Consider the following 17,487-nt stretch of genomic DNA (forward strand, 5'->3'; position numbering starts at 1 on the left):
TTGGCGATGTGATTTACAAAATAGCCTCCAATACCCTACTCAACAAATTGGATGCAGTCTATCACAGTGCAATCCGTTTTATCACCAAAGCCCCATATACTACCCACCATTGCGACCTGTACGCTCTCGTTGGCTGGCCCTCGCTTCATACTCGTCGCCAAACCCACTGGCTCCATGTCATCTACAAGACCCTGCTAGGTAAAGTCCCCCCTTATCTCAGCTCGCTGGTCACCATAGCATCTCCCACCTGTAGCACACGCTCCAGCAGGTATATCTCTCTAGTCACCCCCAAGACCAATTCTTTCTTTGGCCGCCTCTCCTTCCAGTTCTCTGCTGCCAATGACTGGAACGAACTACAAAAATCTCTGAAACTGGAAACACTTATCTCCCTCACTAGCTTTAAGCACCAACTGTCAGAGCAGCTCACAGATTACTGCACCTGTACATAGCCCACCTAAAATTTAGCCCAAACAACTACCTCTTTCCCAACTGTATTTAATTTTTATTTATTTATTTATTTTGCTCCTTTGCACCCCATTATTTTTTTATTTCTACTTTGCACATTCTTCCATTGCAAAACTACCATTCCAGTATTTTACTTGCTATATTGTATTTACTTTGCCATCATGGCCTTTTTTTGCCTTTACCTCCCTTCTCACCTCATTTGCTCACATTGTATATAGACTTGTTTATACTGCATTATTGACTGTATGTTTGTTTTTACTCCATGTGTAACTCTGTGTCGTTTTATCTGTCGAACTGCTTTGCTTTATCTTGGCCAGGTCGCAATTGTAAATGAGAACTTGTTCTCAACTTGCCTACCTGGTTAAATAAAGGTAAAATAAATAAAATAAATAAAGGTAGTGCACCTGTTCTTCCTCTCTATTGGTCGAAGCATGACTACAGTACCCACGAAACCCTGCGCTCAGCCTCTCGCTCACTCTGTGCTCTGCGCCAGTCTGTTCAGGGAACCAGTTCGCTTGGCCTTTTTTCTGCCTTCTCACTGTTGCCTGGTGTCAACCTACACCCAGTAGACATATCCCTCCCTCTTCAACGACTGCTTCCAATTTGCCTTCACTTTTCTTATCACAAGCACTATTGGCTTTTGCGCTGTCAGTCAGACGCCTCTACCGTAGCTGGAGTTTAGTAGCAACAGCTCGGAAACATCTGGCTGCCGAAGCCCTTCTCTCTCCGCTCGCTCGGTCCGTCTTTCCTGCCACTGCAGGTTGTTATGGACATTTGTTGAAAGTCAATCTAGTTATTTTTCAGTCTCAATAGGATTTGACGAAGGACGCAGGAAGACATTGGAGCTTGTTGTCTGTAAGTGCCTTTAATACCACAGTCCGAAAGGGTGATGAAAGGAGGTTAAAGAATGAAAGAGGAAAAAGTAATAATCCTTTCTAGCGACTGTTGTGTTCACATAATAGTTGCTATGTTAGCTCCTTCGTAGTGCCTGTCGGCATTGCATCGGGGCCTGCTACAGAACTGCTATAGCCTACTACTGATCGAACGTGTACTTTTTTTTTGTTAACCACCGTGGCTAGCTAGCTTGATTGCGTTAGTGTGTGCGCGCGAGAGATATTGTATTTGTAGTCTGGCGAATGTTCTGTTGTGTTGCTCGCGACAGTCTTCCATTCTGGAACCAGCAGCGCAGAGAAATGTTGGTAGCCAGACCCTGGAGGAGTAGCCTACAGAGGTTGACAAATACATTGATCAGTTGCTTGTATCGGTAGTAGTGTGTCATGTCCGGTCTCAAGAAGTTTATGGAAGTAATGGCTAATTTATGACAGTTGTTTCCTGGCTTTTGATCTTTTTGTAGACTAGGCTAATCCAAAGAAAGGCAATGGCAATGATACAATGTATATATTTGGATTAAGTGTTATGTGTTGCAAATTGTAATATTAATGTTGTAACATTGTTACCAATTACCCAAACACACTCTAGGGCTATTTAATGATACATGATATCCTTTTTTTTGTGTGAAAGGAATAGACTGTTCTGTGAAAGCCTCGGATCCTGAATCGGTAATATAGGCTAATTATTTAGGTGCAACTCCAATTTTCCCATTTGCGTGCAGCGTCACTGATTTGAAGGTAATGTAAAGATATATATGAATAACATAAGATATCTGGCCATAGGTTTGTTCTATCAGCCTACATATGGCCTATATATTCGTGTGTTTCTCCTCTTTCTAAAGTATAGGCTACACTCATTAGCATAAATTGCTATTCATTTCTAAAGGTTTTGATCTTGTACATTTTCATAACAAAACTTGAGAATTATATTACATCACTGAAGCTGGAGTCTTATATCTCCCTCACTAACTTGAAGCATCAGCTGTCAGAGCAGCTTACCGATCATTGCACCTGTACATAGCCCATCTGTACATAGCCCATCTGTACATAGCCCATCTGTACATAGCCCATCTGTACATAGCCCATCTGTACATAGCCCATCTGTAAATAGCCCACTCACCTACCTCATCCCCATATTGTTTTTTTGTTTTTTTGCTCCTTTGCACCCCAGTATCTTTACTTGCACATTCATCTTCTGCACATCTATCACTCCAGTATTTAATTGCTAAATTGTTATTATTTTGCCCCTAATCTTACTACATTTGCACACACTGTATATAGATTTTTCTATTGTGTTATTGGCTGTACGTTTGTGTAACTCTGTGTTGTTTGTGTCGCACTGCTTTGCTTTATCTTGGCCAGGTCGCAGTTGTAAATGAGAACTTGTTCTCAACTGGCCTACCTGGTCAAATAAAGGTGTTCTCAACTAGCCTACCTGGTTAAATAAAGGTGTTCTCAACTGGCCTACCTGGTTAAATAAAGGTGTTCTCAACTGGCCTACCTGGTTAAATAAAGGTGTTCTCAACTGGCCTCCCTGGTTAAATAAAGGTGAAATAAAAAATAAAATACATTTAAGAAATGCCCCTTATGTCAACAGGAACATGTTGAATGTCTTGAATGTAAAGTTCACATCTATATAGGCTACACAAAAAAAATGTTAATATATGATCAAATCAAATCAAAGTTTATTTGTCACGTGCGCCAAATACAACAGGTGTAGTAGACCTTACAGTGAAATGCTTACTTACTTACCAATAGTGCAAAAAAGGTGTTAGGTAAGTAAAGAAATAAAACAACAGTAAAAAGACAGGCTATATACAGTAACGAGGCTATAAAAGTAGCGAGGCTACATACAGACACCGGTTAGTCAGGCTGATTGAGGTAGTATGTACATGTAGATATGGTTAAAGTGACTATGCATATATGATGAACAGAGAGTAGCAGTAGCGTAAAAGAGGGGTTGGCGGATGGTGGGTGGCGGGACACAATGCAGATAGCCCGGTTAGCCAATGTACGGGAGCAGTCTATTGTTATTGTTTATTATTGTTATTGTTTATTATGAATAATAATGTGCTGCATATAGATGTGTGGCTCTCATCCATTCACATGGCAGATAAATGAATTCCTTGTGGAATAAAAATACCCACTGAAATATTCACACGAAAGAGTGGAATACTTTCACAAAAGAAAGCAGAAGCTGTAGTCAGTTTTAGGCAGCCCATTAAGGAATAGTGTAGTTTTTGTTTAATTTAGAATATCACCCATGAGGTCAATACGATTGTTCCCATTGTTATTTTCTACATTTTTCTGTCAGTTGTCCAAAGGGTTAGGGAAATGAATTACGGTAATGGCAAGGGCAGTGAACCATACAACTGTTGAAAACAATATCAGCTGCATGGATCTGTCAGTTGAAAATGTGCTGTGCTGGCCTTTGTTTACGGTTACTGGAAGGAGAGCAGGCGGCAAAAAAAAAAACACAACTTGAGGGTATTTAAATTCATTGCGCAGGAAACTAGGTTAGAAAAAAAGTGTTGGTTTTCACACAGACCTATTTTCTTAAGTTATCCTTTAGAGTGAAGAGGTAGGGGGAAGTTGTTTAGTTTTCCACCCAAGCACCTCAATACATGTACCCCCTTTTTTTAGAGAGAGGAGAGAAAAAGAAACAAAGTTGTATAAAGGAGAGGCTGGTGGCAGAGTGTAGAGGAGTAGCATATGGCTGTAAAAGGAGCACAGCTGGAGGTAGCATTTCCATCTGAACATGATGTCAGAGCAGCTGACAGGCTGCCATCCCCCAGTCTTTTATTCTAATGCACAGACTGGGAGTTAGTGTGTGTGCGGATCTGTGTTCAGGAGGAGGTATCTCATTCCCCTCCAACATCTCCTCCACTTTGCATCTGTCTTCCACAGTTTGCATTTTTTTTTCTCCTACCCCCTCATTGATTCTGCAAAAAAGCTGCAGCCGGCCCAGCTTTTCTACTACAGTGGACTTAATCAAGTTGATGCATACTGCAGGTACTGTGGGAAGGGGTCCGGGGCCCTGGGAGGGTGTTATTTTGTATGAGTAGCTCTGGCTTTTCCAGGGCTTTTCCCAGGGTCAGGCTACTTTTAGTCAGAGCTCTATGGAATAGGAAGTGAAGGATTTAGTCTACATGTTGTGTATGTGTACAGTAGTTGTTTACTGTAGCTAAGCAGGGGACTGGTGTAGTCAGGAAGAGTTTTCCTAGTTTTTCTCTGGTTTGTAGTGAGCAAGTTGGGCTTGGAGTTGAATGTATGTTGAAATTATTGTCACTTGTTTCAACCAAAATACATTTCTTAATTTGTGTTTAACTAATGATTAAATGCAATTTAACGTGTATTTACATTGTCTGGTAAACACAGTATTAATTTATCAAATCTGATCCAACAGATAACTGCTACTATCAAAATTGTAAATCTTTATACTCATAAAGTTATTCTGTTTAAAACATCCACAAACAATGTAAAAAAATTAAATACAAATCTATAGGGTAATTTTTCCTAGGAATAATTCAACCTTTCAAATCAAAATTTTGGGGCGGCAGGTAGCCTAGTGGTTAGAGCGTTGGGCCAGTAACCGAAAGGTTGCTGGATGGGATCCCGGATCCCAGAGCTGTCGTTCTGCCTCTGAATAAGGCAGTTAACTCACTGTTCCCCGGTAGGCCGTCATTGTAAATGAGAATTTGTTCTTAACTGACTTTCCTAGTTAAATAAAGGTTCAATAAAAAAATACAAAATAACTGTCTTTGAAATAACTTGAAAGCCTGATGTCCTCTTTCCCTGGCTTGTGTTCATTTTTTCTGTTGGTGGTGACTAATTTAGAAGTTGCAGATTTGAGCTGCCTGAATTGGCTAGACAGCTGTAATCGCACTCCTCCTAGTCTTAATCTCTTTATCTGGGCAGCAGCTGCCATATGGCCACAGTCAGCTGGATCAGATGTTTGTAAGCCTCCTTCTCCGTCCCTCTCTGTCCTGACAGACCCCTAATTTGATCGCTGCTACCTTGTGAGTCCTACTATCTTTATTTTTAACCATCTTAAGGATTAGGATGGCTGTAGACTACAGGGCACTTAAAGGGATTGTACTGTAAATCTTCAGTGCCTTCTCTTTAGGTAGGATGTGCGGTTTCTAGAAAGATTTGAGGTAGGGGGAGCGTGGGGTGGTGGGAGTTGCCTGGGGGGTTGGACATCCCTGTCCCTGTAAGCCTCCCATTAAGGAAAATCTGAACTCTGCTCCAGTGAGGGGGATCGCACACTTGTTCACTCACATTCAAAAGGGTTTATTTAACTGCTTAATGTTCAGGCTCATGTATTATTTCAGGCAAAAAAAAAGATACTTGGTTTACAGGTGTGATCTTTTTTTTTCTCATTCAAAAGTATGAATCTCTATTATTCAAGTTTATTTAATGAAAAGCTTTTCTGGAATAGGACTCTCTTTTTAGCAAATATAAATAGCAGTGGGAGTTGACAATAAAAGGCCTTTTGTAATTACCAACAAGGCAACCTGTTTTTCAAACCCTTCAATTCCGCGTGTACAGTCGTTATTCTCAGTATACTTACAGTAGGCCTCTGGAATCGGTAGCTTGTGTATGTGAGGATTGCATGTGTACCTGAAATCCTGTTACCTAAAGAGTCTGGCCAGGCCGATGTGGGTTATTAAAAATAACCTCACTAGGAGCTGGGAGAGTAAAGCGTGGAAGCAGTTCAGTTAGCAGGCGGGCGGGGAGACATCTGTGTGACCAGGAGGTTAGCTGCTGAAGCCTTTCTGTGATCATGTGGAGCAGCCATTGGTCGCAGTCTAGAGTAACACCTCTCCCAAATATCGTCCGGAAACATTTAGGTTTATGGAGCAATTAGACTCTACCTGTTTTTTATTTGGTGTTTGTGTGTCTGAAAGTTGGAGTTTGTTGGTGGTAAAACATGTTAGCAGAATCTAAAAAGGAAAATGTGTCTGGTGATGTTTTAGTGACTTTTTTGTGAATGTATTTTAAAATGTCAAGGATTTCTTGTGTAGGCACATTTTTGTTCCCTTTTGGGTGAGTGAGAGAGAGGGTGAGTGAGAGAGAGGGTGAGTGAGAGAGAGGGTGAGTGAGAGAGAGGGTGAGTGAGTGAGAGGGTGAGTGAGTGAGAGAGTGGGTGAGTTAGTGAGAGAGTGGGTGGGTGAGTAAGAGAGAGTGGGTGAGTAAGAGAGAGTGTGAGTGAGAGAGAGGGTGAGTGAGTGAGTGAGTGAGTGAGTGAGTGAGTGAGTGAGTGAGTGAGTGAGTGAGTGAGAGAGTGAGTGGGTGGGTGAGAGAGTGGGTGGGTGAGTGAGTGAGTGAGAGAGTGGGTGGGTGGGTGAGTGAGTGAGAGAGTGGGTGGGTGGGTGGGTAAGTGAGAGAGTGGGTGAGTGAGTGCATGAGGTGAGAGTGGGTGAGTGGATCCAGACAGATTGTCTACAAGCTAAAACAAAAATAATGTACCTCTAACATCTTCTAAAATAATGTACCTCTAGCATCTTCTAAAATAATGTGCCTCTAACACGTGCTGTCTGTTCTAGGTTATGAAGACATCATGGAGTTCCCAGACCACAGCAGACATTTGCTACAGTGTCTGAGTGAGCAGAGGCATCAGGGTTTCCTTTGTGATTCCACTGTGCTGGTCGGCGATGCCCAGTTCCGGGCCCATCGAGCAGTGCTGGCTTCATGCAGCATGTACTTCCATCTCTTTTACAAGGACCAGCTGGACAAAAGGGACATTGTTCATCTGAACAGCGACATTGTTACAGCCCCGGCGTTTGCTCTCCTGCTGGAGTTCATGTACGAGGGGAAGCTCCAGTTCAAAGCCCTGCCCGTGGAGGATGTGCTGGCTGCAGCCAGCTTCCTCCACATGTACCACATTGTCAAGGTCTGCAAGAAGAAGCTGAAGCACAAAGCCACTGCGGAGGCAGACAGCACCAAGAAGGAGGAGGACGCTTCCAGCTGCTCTGACAAACTAGAGAGCTTCTCCGAGGGCAGCACGGGCCAACCAGCCACAGCTGACCTATTGCCCAGTGACGATGAGGACCTGGAGTCCAAGCAGGACCCCAGTAGCCTGTGGATAAGGCTACCCACTGACCGGGCAGGCACCCCGGCCACTGCCACCAGCCCAGGGGAAGATGACGCCCATGGCAGTCCCCCCAAGCTGCAATCGCCAACTGGCAGCCCCAGCAGCTCTATAGGCTCCCTGTCCCGGAGGTCTGTGGGCTCCCGTGGCTCCCGCAGAGTGTCGTCGGATGCAGACTGTGTCCTGGACTTGTCTGTGAAGTCCAGCCTGACTGGGCCCAGCGAGGCCTTGTCCAATAACCCTTACTTCTGTGGTGTGGTGATACCAGATAGCCTGCAGGGCACCCTGGTCCAGGTGAAGCAGGAGAAGAACACGGGCTCAGACCATGAGGACCTGGTGAGTGGTGACTACGAGATGGACCACAGCGGGCCCAAAGCCACCCCTCCCAGAACCAACGGAGGTCTGAACCACCACTTGGTCAGCAGCCATGCTCACAGACGCCTGGAGGCCCACCTGTCAGCCCTGCGTGATGCCACCCTGGCCAGTGAACTGGAGCGTGACGACAAGGTCAGCAATAATGACATGCTGGGCGGAGAGAGTGAGAGGGCCCAGGTTGAGACGGCCAGCATCGACAGCACCCTGCTGCCCTACGTGTCCAATATGCTGAACGCCCCTCACACTCAGATCTTCATGTGCCCGCTGTGCAACAAGGTGTTTCCCAGTCCGCACATCCTCCAGATCCACCTCAGCACACACTTTCGCGAGCAGGAGGGTGTGCGCGCCAAGCCCGCCAGCGACATCAACGTGCCCACCTGCTCCATCTGTGGCAAGACGTTCTCCTGCATGTACACCCTGAAGCGCCACGAGCGGACTCACTCTGGAGAGAAGCCATACACATGCACCACGTGCGGTAAGAGCTTCCAGTACTCTCACAACCTGAGCCGGCACGCCGTGGTGCACACCCGAGAGAAGCCGCACGCCTGCAAGTGGTGCGAGCGGCGCTTCACCCAGTCCGGGGACCTGTACCGCCACATCCGCAAGTTCCACTGCGAACTGGTCAACTCGCTCTCTGTCAAGAGTGAAGGCCTCAACCTACCCACCCTCCACAGGGACTGGGCCATAGAGGATAGTTCTCAAGAACTGTGGAAGTGAAGCCTGCTGAAATAATCAGGACTCCTTTGTTTTTAAGCTAAATGAGAGAGGTGTCAGTGAAGGTTGGGCAGAGAGGTAAGGGAGTTGGAGCACGGGTTGTGGGTAGGAGAGGGGTCTGATTTAGTCATGTTTCTTGTACATTACAACATCTGGTTAAATGGCACTTTAATAGAACATGAAGATGTTACTACTGTTTTCAGTTCCAGTCCTTTGTTCTGTTCTCATCTTTTATTTGTTCAATATAAAAAAACATGGGCGCTGGTATCAACAGCCAGTGTTATGTCATCTTCTTGTGTATAGATACACTCCTTAATCTAAGGCACACCTTCAACGACAACCATATGAAGTGTTCAGGTAACACACTGACGTTGAAGATTATTAGAATACACTAAACGGGTACTGCTCATCAATTTATACCAGTACACATATGTGTGTGTGTATTAATATGTGTGTATATAGTGCACTATATTTTTATTATCAAATTTCATTGGTGTGTGTGTGCGTTTGCGTGTGTGTGTTTAAGGAAACTGGAAAGAGGTCTGCTCTAACAAGCCTCTGCTCCTTAAGCTCTTGACTGATGAAAGACATATGGCACTCATGCAATGTACAGCTTCCTTTTTCACATGAATTCAAGTATTTTCAAAAATTCTTTATGAATGATTATTATACAATTTCTTAAATCTGCTGCCTTTAAACATCCCTTTAATTTCATTTGGCTGTATCCTATAGGTTTCTGTAGTGATTATGGATTTATTTTTGGAAAATGGGATCTGATATTGCATGAAGTCCAACCTGTATATTTGAAATGTGAATTACTGTATAACTGTACACTGTAATTGAGCAAATATAGAACAGACTATGTGAATATCCAAGGGTGCAGTTGGTTAAGAAACCCGGAATATTCCAGTTATGGAAAATGCATGAATATGATTTTGATTATTATTATTTTTTTTTTGGGGGGGGGGGGGGGGGGGGTGTATTCTAAATTAACTTATTTCATTCTTAAGTAGTTTATTTATTTTCTCTGCTCCTTTTGAGAGTCTGTCGGGACTCCTTTGAAATGTTCTTCTGGGCTGTGAAGATATTGTGTCAATGCACTGGTCTTGGGTTTGAGTTTGGTGAAGTTTGTCTTCAGACTGACAGAGGTGGCAGTGTGGGCTGAATGACAGTAGTGACCTAACTAATCTACTGAAGATCTCCTCTACTGTGTTTGCCTCCCGCCCACACAGTACTTCATCACAGTCTACTCTGCTGCATGGTGGTCAAGGAGTTAAGGTTCCCAACTACTGTAGCTATATCCAGTTAACATTCTGCTTTGGTATTTTCTGCTTTCTCATCGACATTAAGTAAGCATTGTGGGTAATTTATTTATATTTTTATTTGACACTTGTTTCTAACTGTGCGGCCAATGAGAATGTTTCGCACTGATCTATGAGAGAGATGCTCACCTGCTCATACCTGAGTACTCCTGAAGGTTATTTGTTTCAATAGTAAAGCCTGAGTACTCCTGAAGGTTATTTGTTTCAATAGTAAAGCCTGAGTACTCCTGAAGGTTATTTGTTTCAATAGTAAAGCCTGAGTACTCCTGAAGGTTCTTTCTGTTTCAACAGTGAAGCCTGAGTACTCCTGAAGGTTCTTTCTGTTTCAACAGTAAAGCCTGAGTACTCCTGAAGGTTCTTTCTGTTTCAACAGTAAAGCCTGAGTACTCCTGAAGGTTCTTTCTGTTTCAACAGTAAAGCCTGAGTACTCCTGAAGGTTCTTTCTGTTTCAACAGTAAAGCCTGAGTACTCCTGAAGGTTCTTTCTGTTTCAACAGTAAAGCCTGAGTACTCCTGAAGGTTCTTTCTGTTTCAACAGTAAAGCCTGAGTACTCCTGAAGGTTCTTTCTGTTTTAAATGGTAAAAGCTGAAGAATCAGAGAGCAGCACTACACGCTCCTAATTTGAATGTCTGCGTGTATCTGTTTGAGTGCTCCTATGTACGTACTGTATGTATGTACATGTGCGTGTTTTGTACTGAAAGCGTAATCCTTACTTTTGAAGGGGGAGAATTGGCATGCTTGATTGCACCATTAAAGCTTATTTAACTGAGATTTATTGCTGAAAATATGCCTTTATGAAAATTACAGTTATAAATTATAGATTCACGAAATCATGGATACTATTACATTCAAGAGGAGATGTATTTAATCGTGAAATGATTGAGTTAACCTTAATATTATAATATCTAATTTTCATTTGAACTGTTCTTTATTTCAATATTTTATTTTGGATTTTTCACATTTCTAGGAATGTGAACATTCTGAGAAAAAATCTGCACTCAAAAAATGTTTGTGCACAAAAATCATGGAATCAATCAATCGAACAAAAGCAAAAGTTGAACTCTACACAAACTAAGTTGTTATTAGTATGGTTATGAATGTCTGCACATTGGCATGTCTGGCATGTCCACACTGGTCCGGGGGTTTGGTTTGCTCTTCAGTGGACGTGGTGGTGGCAGCATCAGCTGGTGACATGGGTGCTCCTTGCCAACTGCACACACTCATGGCATTTTGCACAGTGGTAATTGATCTCTTTGCATCCATGGAAAATATATCATATGTGAGTTAGCTCTCTGTTTGAAGACTTATTTACAATTATTGCTGACTTCTTATTGTACTTGACCGCCTTAAACTACTGTAAACAGCTTGGTTTATTTTCACGTTATCACTGGAACACTGAAAGTCTGTGTAACTGGACTGTCTATTGACCTTTTTGAAATGGAAAGGAAGCTGTGAAATGATCCAATAAGCATCTCCGTTTACATCAATCCAACTTTGGTTACTTGAAAACAGGAAAGAGCCAATGGGGGAAAAAACGTTCAAATGTAGACGACAATGAAGAGAGGGGAGGGGGAAATAGAAAGAAATTGGTTGAAAAGGACAATCACTGTCTGAAAAATAAGCAGATTTTGATTCAAATATATTTGCTTCCCTGTGAGATTTGGTTTATTTTTCTGGATTTAAGCATTTAGCTTTGACAATCATAGTATGTTTTGTTTTTTTCTCAAGGGGAGTAAATTCTAAGGCTGTTTAGTTTTGTACTTTTTTGGTGTGCTGTTGTTGAAATTTTTAAATTGTGTGCAAACTGCAATAAATTATAAGAACCTTAAAACTCAACTCCAATGTAAATGTGTGTGTTTAATTTGTCACAGAGTGAATAACATGGGTACCATTCAGTCAGCACAAAACTACCGCACATTTAGAGGATTAGTTAAATGCTTATTATACTTATTAATACAGCTTAGAGCCACAGTCATATTTTAACAGAAGGAAGATGTCATCTGCTGAAATTATTGTAATACACATTTTTTTCTTAATTTAATTTCATAAGTGTTTAAACCGACTGGACTTCTCAGAGGCCTGTATGTATTAGATACAAGCTCAATCAAATGTTACAATTACCGATGTTGGGGAAGCTACTCTGAAAATATAGTTTGCCAAGCTACCTTTTACTTCACACTGGAGGAAGTTAAGCTACACTAAAGCTACCCTTAAAAATATATAGTTTACCTAACTAAAGTTACTTTGAAAAAGTAGTTCACTACATCCAAATTACTTTGTGAAAAATTATCATCTGTAAATATCAGATTACAAATTGCAAGAACAGATATTAACATAATGTTTAATTTAGCCTATTAATCACAAAAACAATGTTTCAAGTGAGAATTAGGAAGGTCTGATGCCAAAAAATAAAGTAAATTCTTGCCTACTTCACCCATATTTTATTTTTGCAAATAGTAGTGTGTAGTTCCAGTAGTTGGCTACACCACTACATGGTAAAACAGTAGTGTGTAGTTCCAGTAGTTGGCTACACCACTACATGGTAAAACAGTACTGTGTAGTTCCAGTAGTTGGCTACACCGCTACATGGTAAAACAGTAGTGTGTAGTTCCAGTAGTTGGCTACACCGCTACATGGTAAAACGGTAGTGTGTAGTTCCAGTAGTTAGCTACACCGCTACATGGTAAAACAGTAGTGTGTAGTTCCAGTAGTTGGCTACACCGCTACATGGTAAAACGGTAGTGTGTAGTTCCAGTAGTTGGCTACACCGCTACATGGTAAAACAGTAGTGTGTAGTTCCAGTAGTTGGCTACACCGCTACATGGTAAAACAGTAGTGTGTAGTTCCAGTAGTTGGCTACACCGCTACATGGTAAAACAGTAGTGTGAAGTTCCAGTAGTTAGCTACATACACCGCTACATGGTAAAACAGTACTGTGTAGTTCCAGTAGTTGGCTACACCGCTACATGGTAAAACAGTAGTGTGTAGTTCCAGTAGTTAGCTACACTGCTACATGGTAAAACAGTAGTGTGTAGTTCCAGTAGTTGGCTACACCGCTACATGGTAAAACAGTAGTGTGTAGTTCCAGTAGTTAGCTACACCGCTACATGGTAAAACTGTAGTGTGTAGTTCCAGTAGTTGGCTACACCACTACATGGCTAAAAGTAATTAACTACTGAAAACATAACCTTGACTTGACCAAGCTACTGCAAAATGTAGTTTAGTTACTTGTTGTTCACTGCTCCCCAACACTGACAATTACACACAACCCTAAGTGTGTATCATTTAATGCGATATATTAGCTATACTTACACATCTGAGTAATTCAACATATTCTAGCATTGCTCTTCAGAACTAACTATAGTGACTGTGATTCTGTACTTAGTGTATAATCATAATAGATATAGTGTTTTCATATCTTTCAGCAATGAAGGTAAGGGAAGCCTTGGCATCATTCATTTTTCTATGCCATGTTGTGTGTGTCTGTGTATGTGGGGAGAGGCTGTGGATCTAGATTGAGCCACTCTAGTTGCATTGCCAGTGTGTGTGTCAGGAGAGGCTCTAGATTGGGCCACTGTAGTTGCATGGCCAGTATGTGTGTGTCAGGAGAGGTTGTGGATCTAGATTGGGCCCCTGTAGTTGCATAGCCAGTGTGTGTGTGTGGGGGGGGGGCTGTGGATCTAGATTGGGCCCCTGTAGTTGCATGGCCAGTATGTGTGTGTGGGGAGAGGCTGTGGATCTAGATTGGGCCCCTGTAGTTGCATGGCCAGTGTGTGTGTCAGGAGAGGCTCTAGTTTGGAACACTGTAGTTGCATGGCCAGTATGTGTGTGTATGGGGAGAGGCTGGGGATCTAGATTGAGCCCTTGTAGTTGCATGGCCAGTGTGTGTGTGTGTGTCAGGAGAGGCTCTAGATTGGAACACTGTAGTTGCATGGCCAGTATGTGTGTGTCAGGAGAGGTTGTGGATCTAGATTGGGCCCCTGTAGTTGCATAGCCAGTGTGTGTGTGTGTGGGGGGGGGGGGGGGGGCTGTGGATCTAGATTGGGCCCCTGTAGTTGCATTGCCAGTGTGTGTGTCAGGAGAGGCTCTAGATTGGGCCCCTGTCGTTGCATAGCCAGTGTGTGTGTGTGGGGGGGGGGCTGTGGATCTAGATTGGGCCCCTGTAGTTGCATGGCCAGTATGTGTGTGTATGGGGAGAGGCTGGGGATCTAGATTGAGCCCTTGTAGTTGCATAGCCAGTGTGTGTGTGTGTCAGGAGAGGCTCTAGATTGGAACACTGTAGTTGCATGGCCAGTATGTGTGTGGAGAGAGGCTGTGGATCTAGATTGGGCCCCTGTAGTTGCATGGCCAGTGTGTGTGTGTCAGGAGAGGCTCTAGATTGGGCCACTGTAGTTGCATGGCCGGTATGTGTGTGTGGGGAGAGGCTGTGGATCTAGATTGGGCCCCTGTAGTTGCATGGCCAGTGTGTGTGTCAGGAGAGGCTCTAGATTGGGCCACTGTAGTTGCATGGCCAGTATGTGTGTGTCAGGAGAGGTTGTGGATATAGATTGGCCCCTGTAGTTGCATAGCCAGTGTGTGTGTGTGTGTGGGGGGGGGGGGGGGGCTGTGGATCTAGATTGGGCCCCTGTAGTTGCATGGCCAGTGTGTGTGTGTCAGCAGAGGCTCTAGATTGGGCCCCTGTAGTTGCATGGCCAGTATGTGTGTGTGGAGAGAGGCTTTGGATCTAGATTGGGCCCCTGTAGTTGCATGGCCAGTGTGTGTGTCAGGAGAGGCTCTAGATTGGGCCACTGTAGTTGCATGGCCAGTATGTATGTGTGGGGAGAGGCTGTGGATCTAGATTGAGCCCCTCTAGTTGCATTGCCAGTGTGTGTGTCAGGAGAGGCTCTAGATTGGGCCACTGTAGTTGCATGGCCAGTATGTGTGGTGTGGGGAGAGGCTGTGGATCTAAATTGGGCCCTGGTTGTTGCAGGGCCAGTGTGTGTGTGTGTGTGTGTATACATCTGGCTGGCTCAGGCATGGGCTGGAACTGAGAAAATGTGCAGCAGCTTGTCGAGAACCCCCCCCCCCCACACAATACACACACACACACACTCACTCACACATCCTCCTGCCAAAGCTCCTCAAGTACAGTTTTCCAAGAAACAAATCAGCTTTATCTAATGTCTAGCTCTTCTGCAAACCTGGCCTTGCAGATGCATTAAGGACTGACCACAGTGAGAGTTATTCATTCGGGCATTACTACAGATGGTCATATGCTGTAAGCCACCCCCCTTCACCAGCAACACTTAACACCCCCATCTCCCAATCACTGGAAGATTTGCTTCTCTTTTCACAGGCATGATATTGTTTATGAAACATGTAAGTGTTTGTAACTTGTAGATTTATTCATGTTGACTATTCAGAGGCATCATAATAACTACATCCAGGCATCATAATATTATTTCTAAATATTCATTACACCTTTATTTTTACATCAGTTTAAACTATGTCCATGCAATATTATCACATGTGCACCTTTTTCATTATTTCATTTATTGAATTCCACTCCTTAGACAGGAGCAATGACATCAAGTTGACACTATGGATTTTCTTTAAGTCCCAAAAATAGTAATTAGAAAGACAAAAATATCACCACTTTTAATGACCCTAAGTAACTATGTATTGATTGAAAGTGTCATGAAAAATAATGAACCTTTACCTACTTCATTATTGCTAGCTACACTAGGCTCCTGAACATCTGCTTGAAGAATACAATTTGCTCTCAGATGGAGCTGGGTGTATTTAGGTCATTAATTTGTATCTGTCCTTTGTTTACGTAAGGAACAGGGACAAAATGGCAGCTGCAGAAACATTTCTCTGTGCCGAAGGGTAGTGGGCTCAACATGTTGGAATCGGTAGCTACAACACAGAAGTTTGTGTGAGCCAGTTCTCTACCAAGCTGTGAGCGCCTGGGCAGGGGAGAGACAATCACATGCTTCCACAAGGCCAGCTATGGCAGTGAAAATACAAACATTCATACTGAATAGGACTGCACTAAGTGTCCTGCTTCATATGAAAAATGTATCCTAACACCCGCACAAACAAAAGGCTGATTTGCTTGAGATGACTGCTGCTGTTGAAGAATTAGAAGTCTTGCAGTACATTCTCAAGAAGCCATAGGGGATACTGTTGCATCAGACACACAAGTTAAGTATACCTTTGCAGAACCATTTTAATTGAGGTCAAATATCTAGAGAGCAAATATTCTACATAGGAGGTAATAAAAATGTCTAACCAATAACCACACAACTCTAAACTTGCTGATTTTTCAATGCCAAACATGAAATGTTTGCAGTTGTGCTGTGGAATTAAAATGGATTGAATGAAGCATTAAGTCTGAAGAAAAAAGGGAGAAGTGTACAAGGGCAGAGCTTTTAAAAGGTTACGATAACAGACAGGAGGGAGGAATTTGTCTTTCTTTTGATTGTCTGCGTATTTAGAAAGCATCCCACCGTCAAGCACTCAGCATACAAAGACAGAAGGCTAGCAACAAGCACCTTGTCTCCACCCAGACAAAGCAGTTGTCTCGAACTTGAATGTCAGTGTCTCTGTTAGAGGGGCCCAGACCATACCCCTCACCTACACACACACACACCATACCCCTCACACACACACCATACCCCTCGCACACAAACACCATACCCCTCGCACACAAACACCATACCCCAGGAACTTTTTGGGGGCTTGTATGGTATGAGATCACACTCCCGACAGCTCTTTTGTGTGAGTCTTTCGAGGAGTGGGAAAAAAATCATGTAGCTCCACAACTAAGAAAGACTGGGCTGTATGGATGGTAAGAGGAAAGAATGGGCTCTATGGATGGTAAGAGGAAAGGCTGAGCTGTATGGATGGTAAGAGGAAAGTGTGGGCTGTATGGATGGTAAGAGGAAAGACTGGGCTGTATGGATGGTAAGAGGAAAGGCTGAGCTGTATGGATGGTAAGAGGAAAGGCTGAGCTGTATGGATGGTAAGAGGAAAGGCTGGGCTGTATGGATGGTAAGAGGAAAGGCTGGGCTGTATGGATGGTAAGAGGAAAGGCTGGGCTGTATGGATGGTAAGAGGAAAGGCTGGGCTGTATGGATGGTAAGAGGAAAGGCTGGGCTGTATGGATGGTAAGAGGAAAGGCTGGGCTGTATGGATGGTAAGAGGAAAGTGTGGGCTGTATGGATGGTAAGAGGAAAGTGTGGGCTGTATGGATGGTAAGAGGAAAGTGTGGGCTGTATGGATGGTAAGAGGAAAGACTGGGCTGTATGGAAGGTAAGAGCCAAGAGTGGGCTGTATGGATGGTAAGAGTGAGCTGTATGGATGGTAAGAGGAACGAGTGGGCTGTATGGATGGTAAGAGGAACGAGTGGGCTGTATGGATGGTAAGAGGAAAGGCTGGGCTGTATGGATGGTAAGAGGAAAGAGTGGGCTGTATGGATGGTAAGAGGAAAGAGTGGGCTGTATGGATGGTAAGAGGAAAGAGTGGGCTGTATGGATGGTAAGAAGAAAGAGTGGGCTGTATGGATGGTAAGAAGAAAGAGTGGGCACTATAGATGGTAAGAGGCAAGAGTAGGCTGTATGGATGGTAAGAGGAAAGAGTGGGC

General features: G+C 43.5%; 1 protein-coding gene across 2 annotated transcripts; it reads left to right on the forward strand.

The window, feature by feature from the left end:
* Positions 1–948: 948 nt before the first annotated feature.
* LOC109875861 (zinc finger and BTB domain-containing protein 18-like) lies at positions 949–11,699 on the forward strand. Of its 2 annotated transcripts, none has more exons than XM_031835200.1 (2): positions 949–1,320; positions 6,905–11,699. In XM_031835200.1, exon 2 carries the CDS (start codon positions 6,919–6,921, stop codon positions 8,539–8,541), a length of 1,623 nt encoding a protein of 540 aa, XP_031691060.1. In that variant the 5' UTR covers positions 949–1,320; positions 6,905–6,918; the 3' UTR covers positions 8,542–11,699. The 2 variants fall into 2 exon arrangements, with proteins under 2 accessions (XP_031691060.1, XP_020323880.2); XM_020468291.2 differs by lacking the exon at positions 949–1,320 and adding an exon at positions 3,990–4,367.
* Positions 11,700–17,487: the final 5,788 nt, after the last annotated feature.

This window comes from Oncorhynchus kisutch, linkage group LG11 (genome assembly GCF_002021735.2).
Source record: "Oncorhynchus kisutch isolate 150728-3 linkage group LG11, Okis_V2, whole genome shotgun sequence".
Classification (NCBI taxonomy): domain Eukaryota; kingdom Metazoa; phylum Chordata; class Actinopteri; order Salmoniformes; family Salmonidae; genus Oncorhynchus; species Oncorhynchus kisutch.

Coding starts and splice junctions, on each gene's coding strand:
- LOC109875861 (XM_020468291.2), top strand. CDS start 4,163: ATGCACAGACTGGGAGTTAGTGTGTGTGCGGATCTGTGTTCAGGAGGA. Junction 4,368..6,904: donor CAAGTTGATGCATACTGCAG/GTACTGTGGGAA, acceptor TGTCTGTTCTAG/GTTATGAAGACATCATGGAG.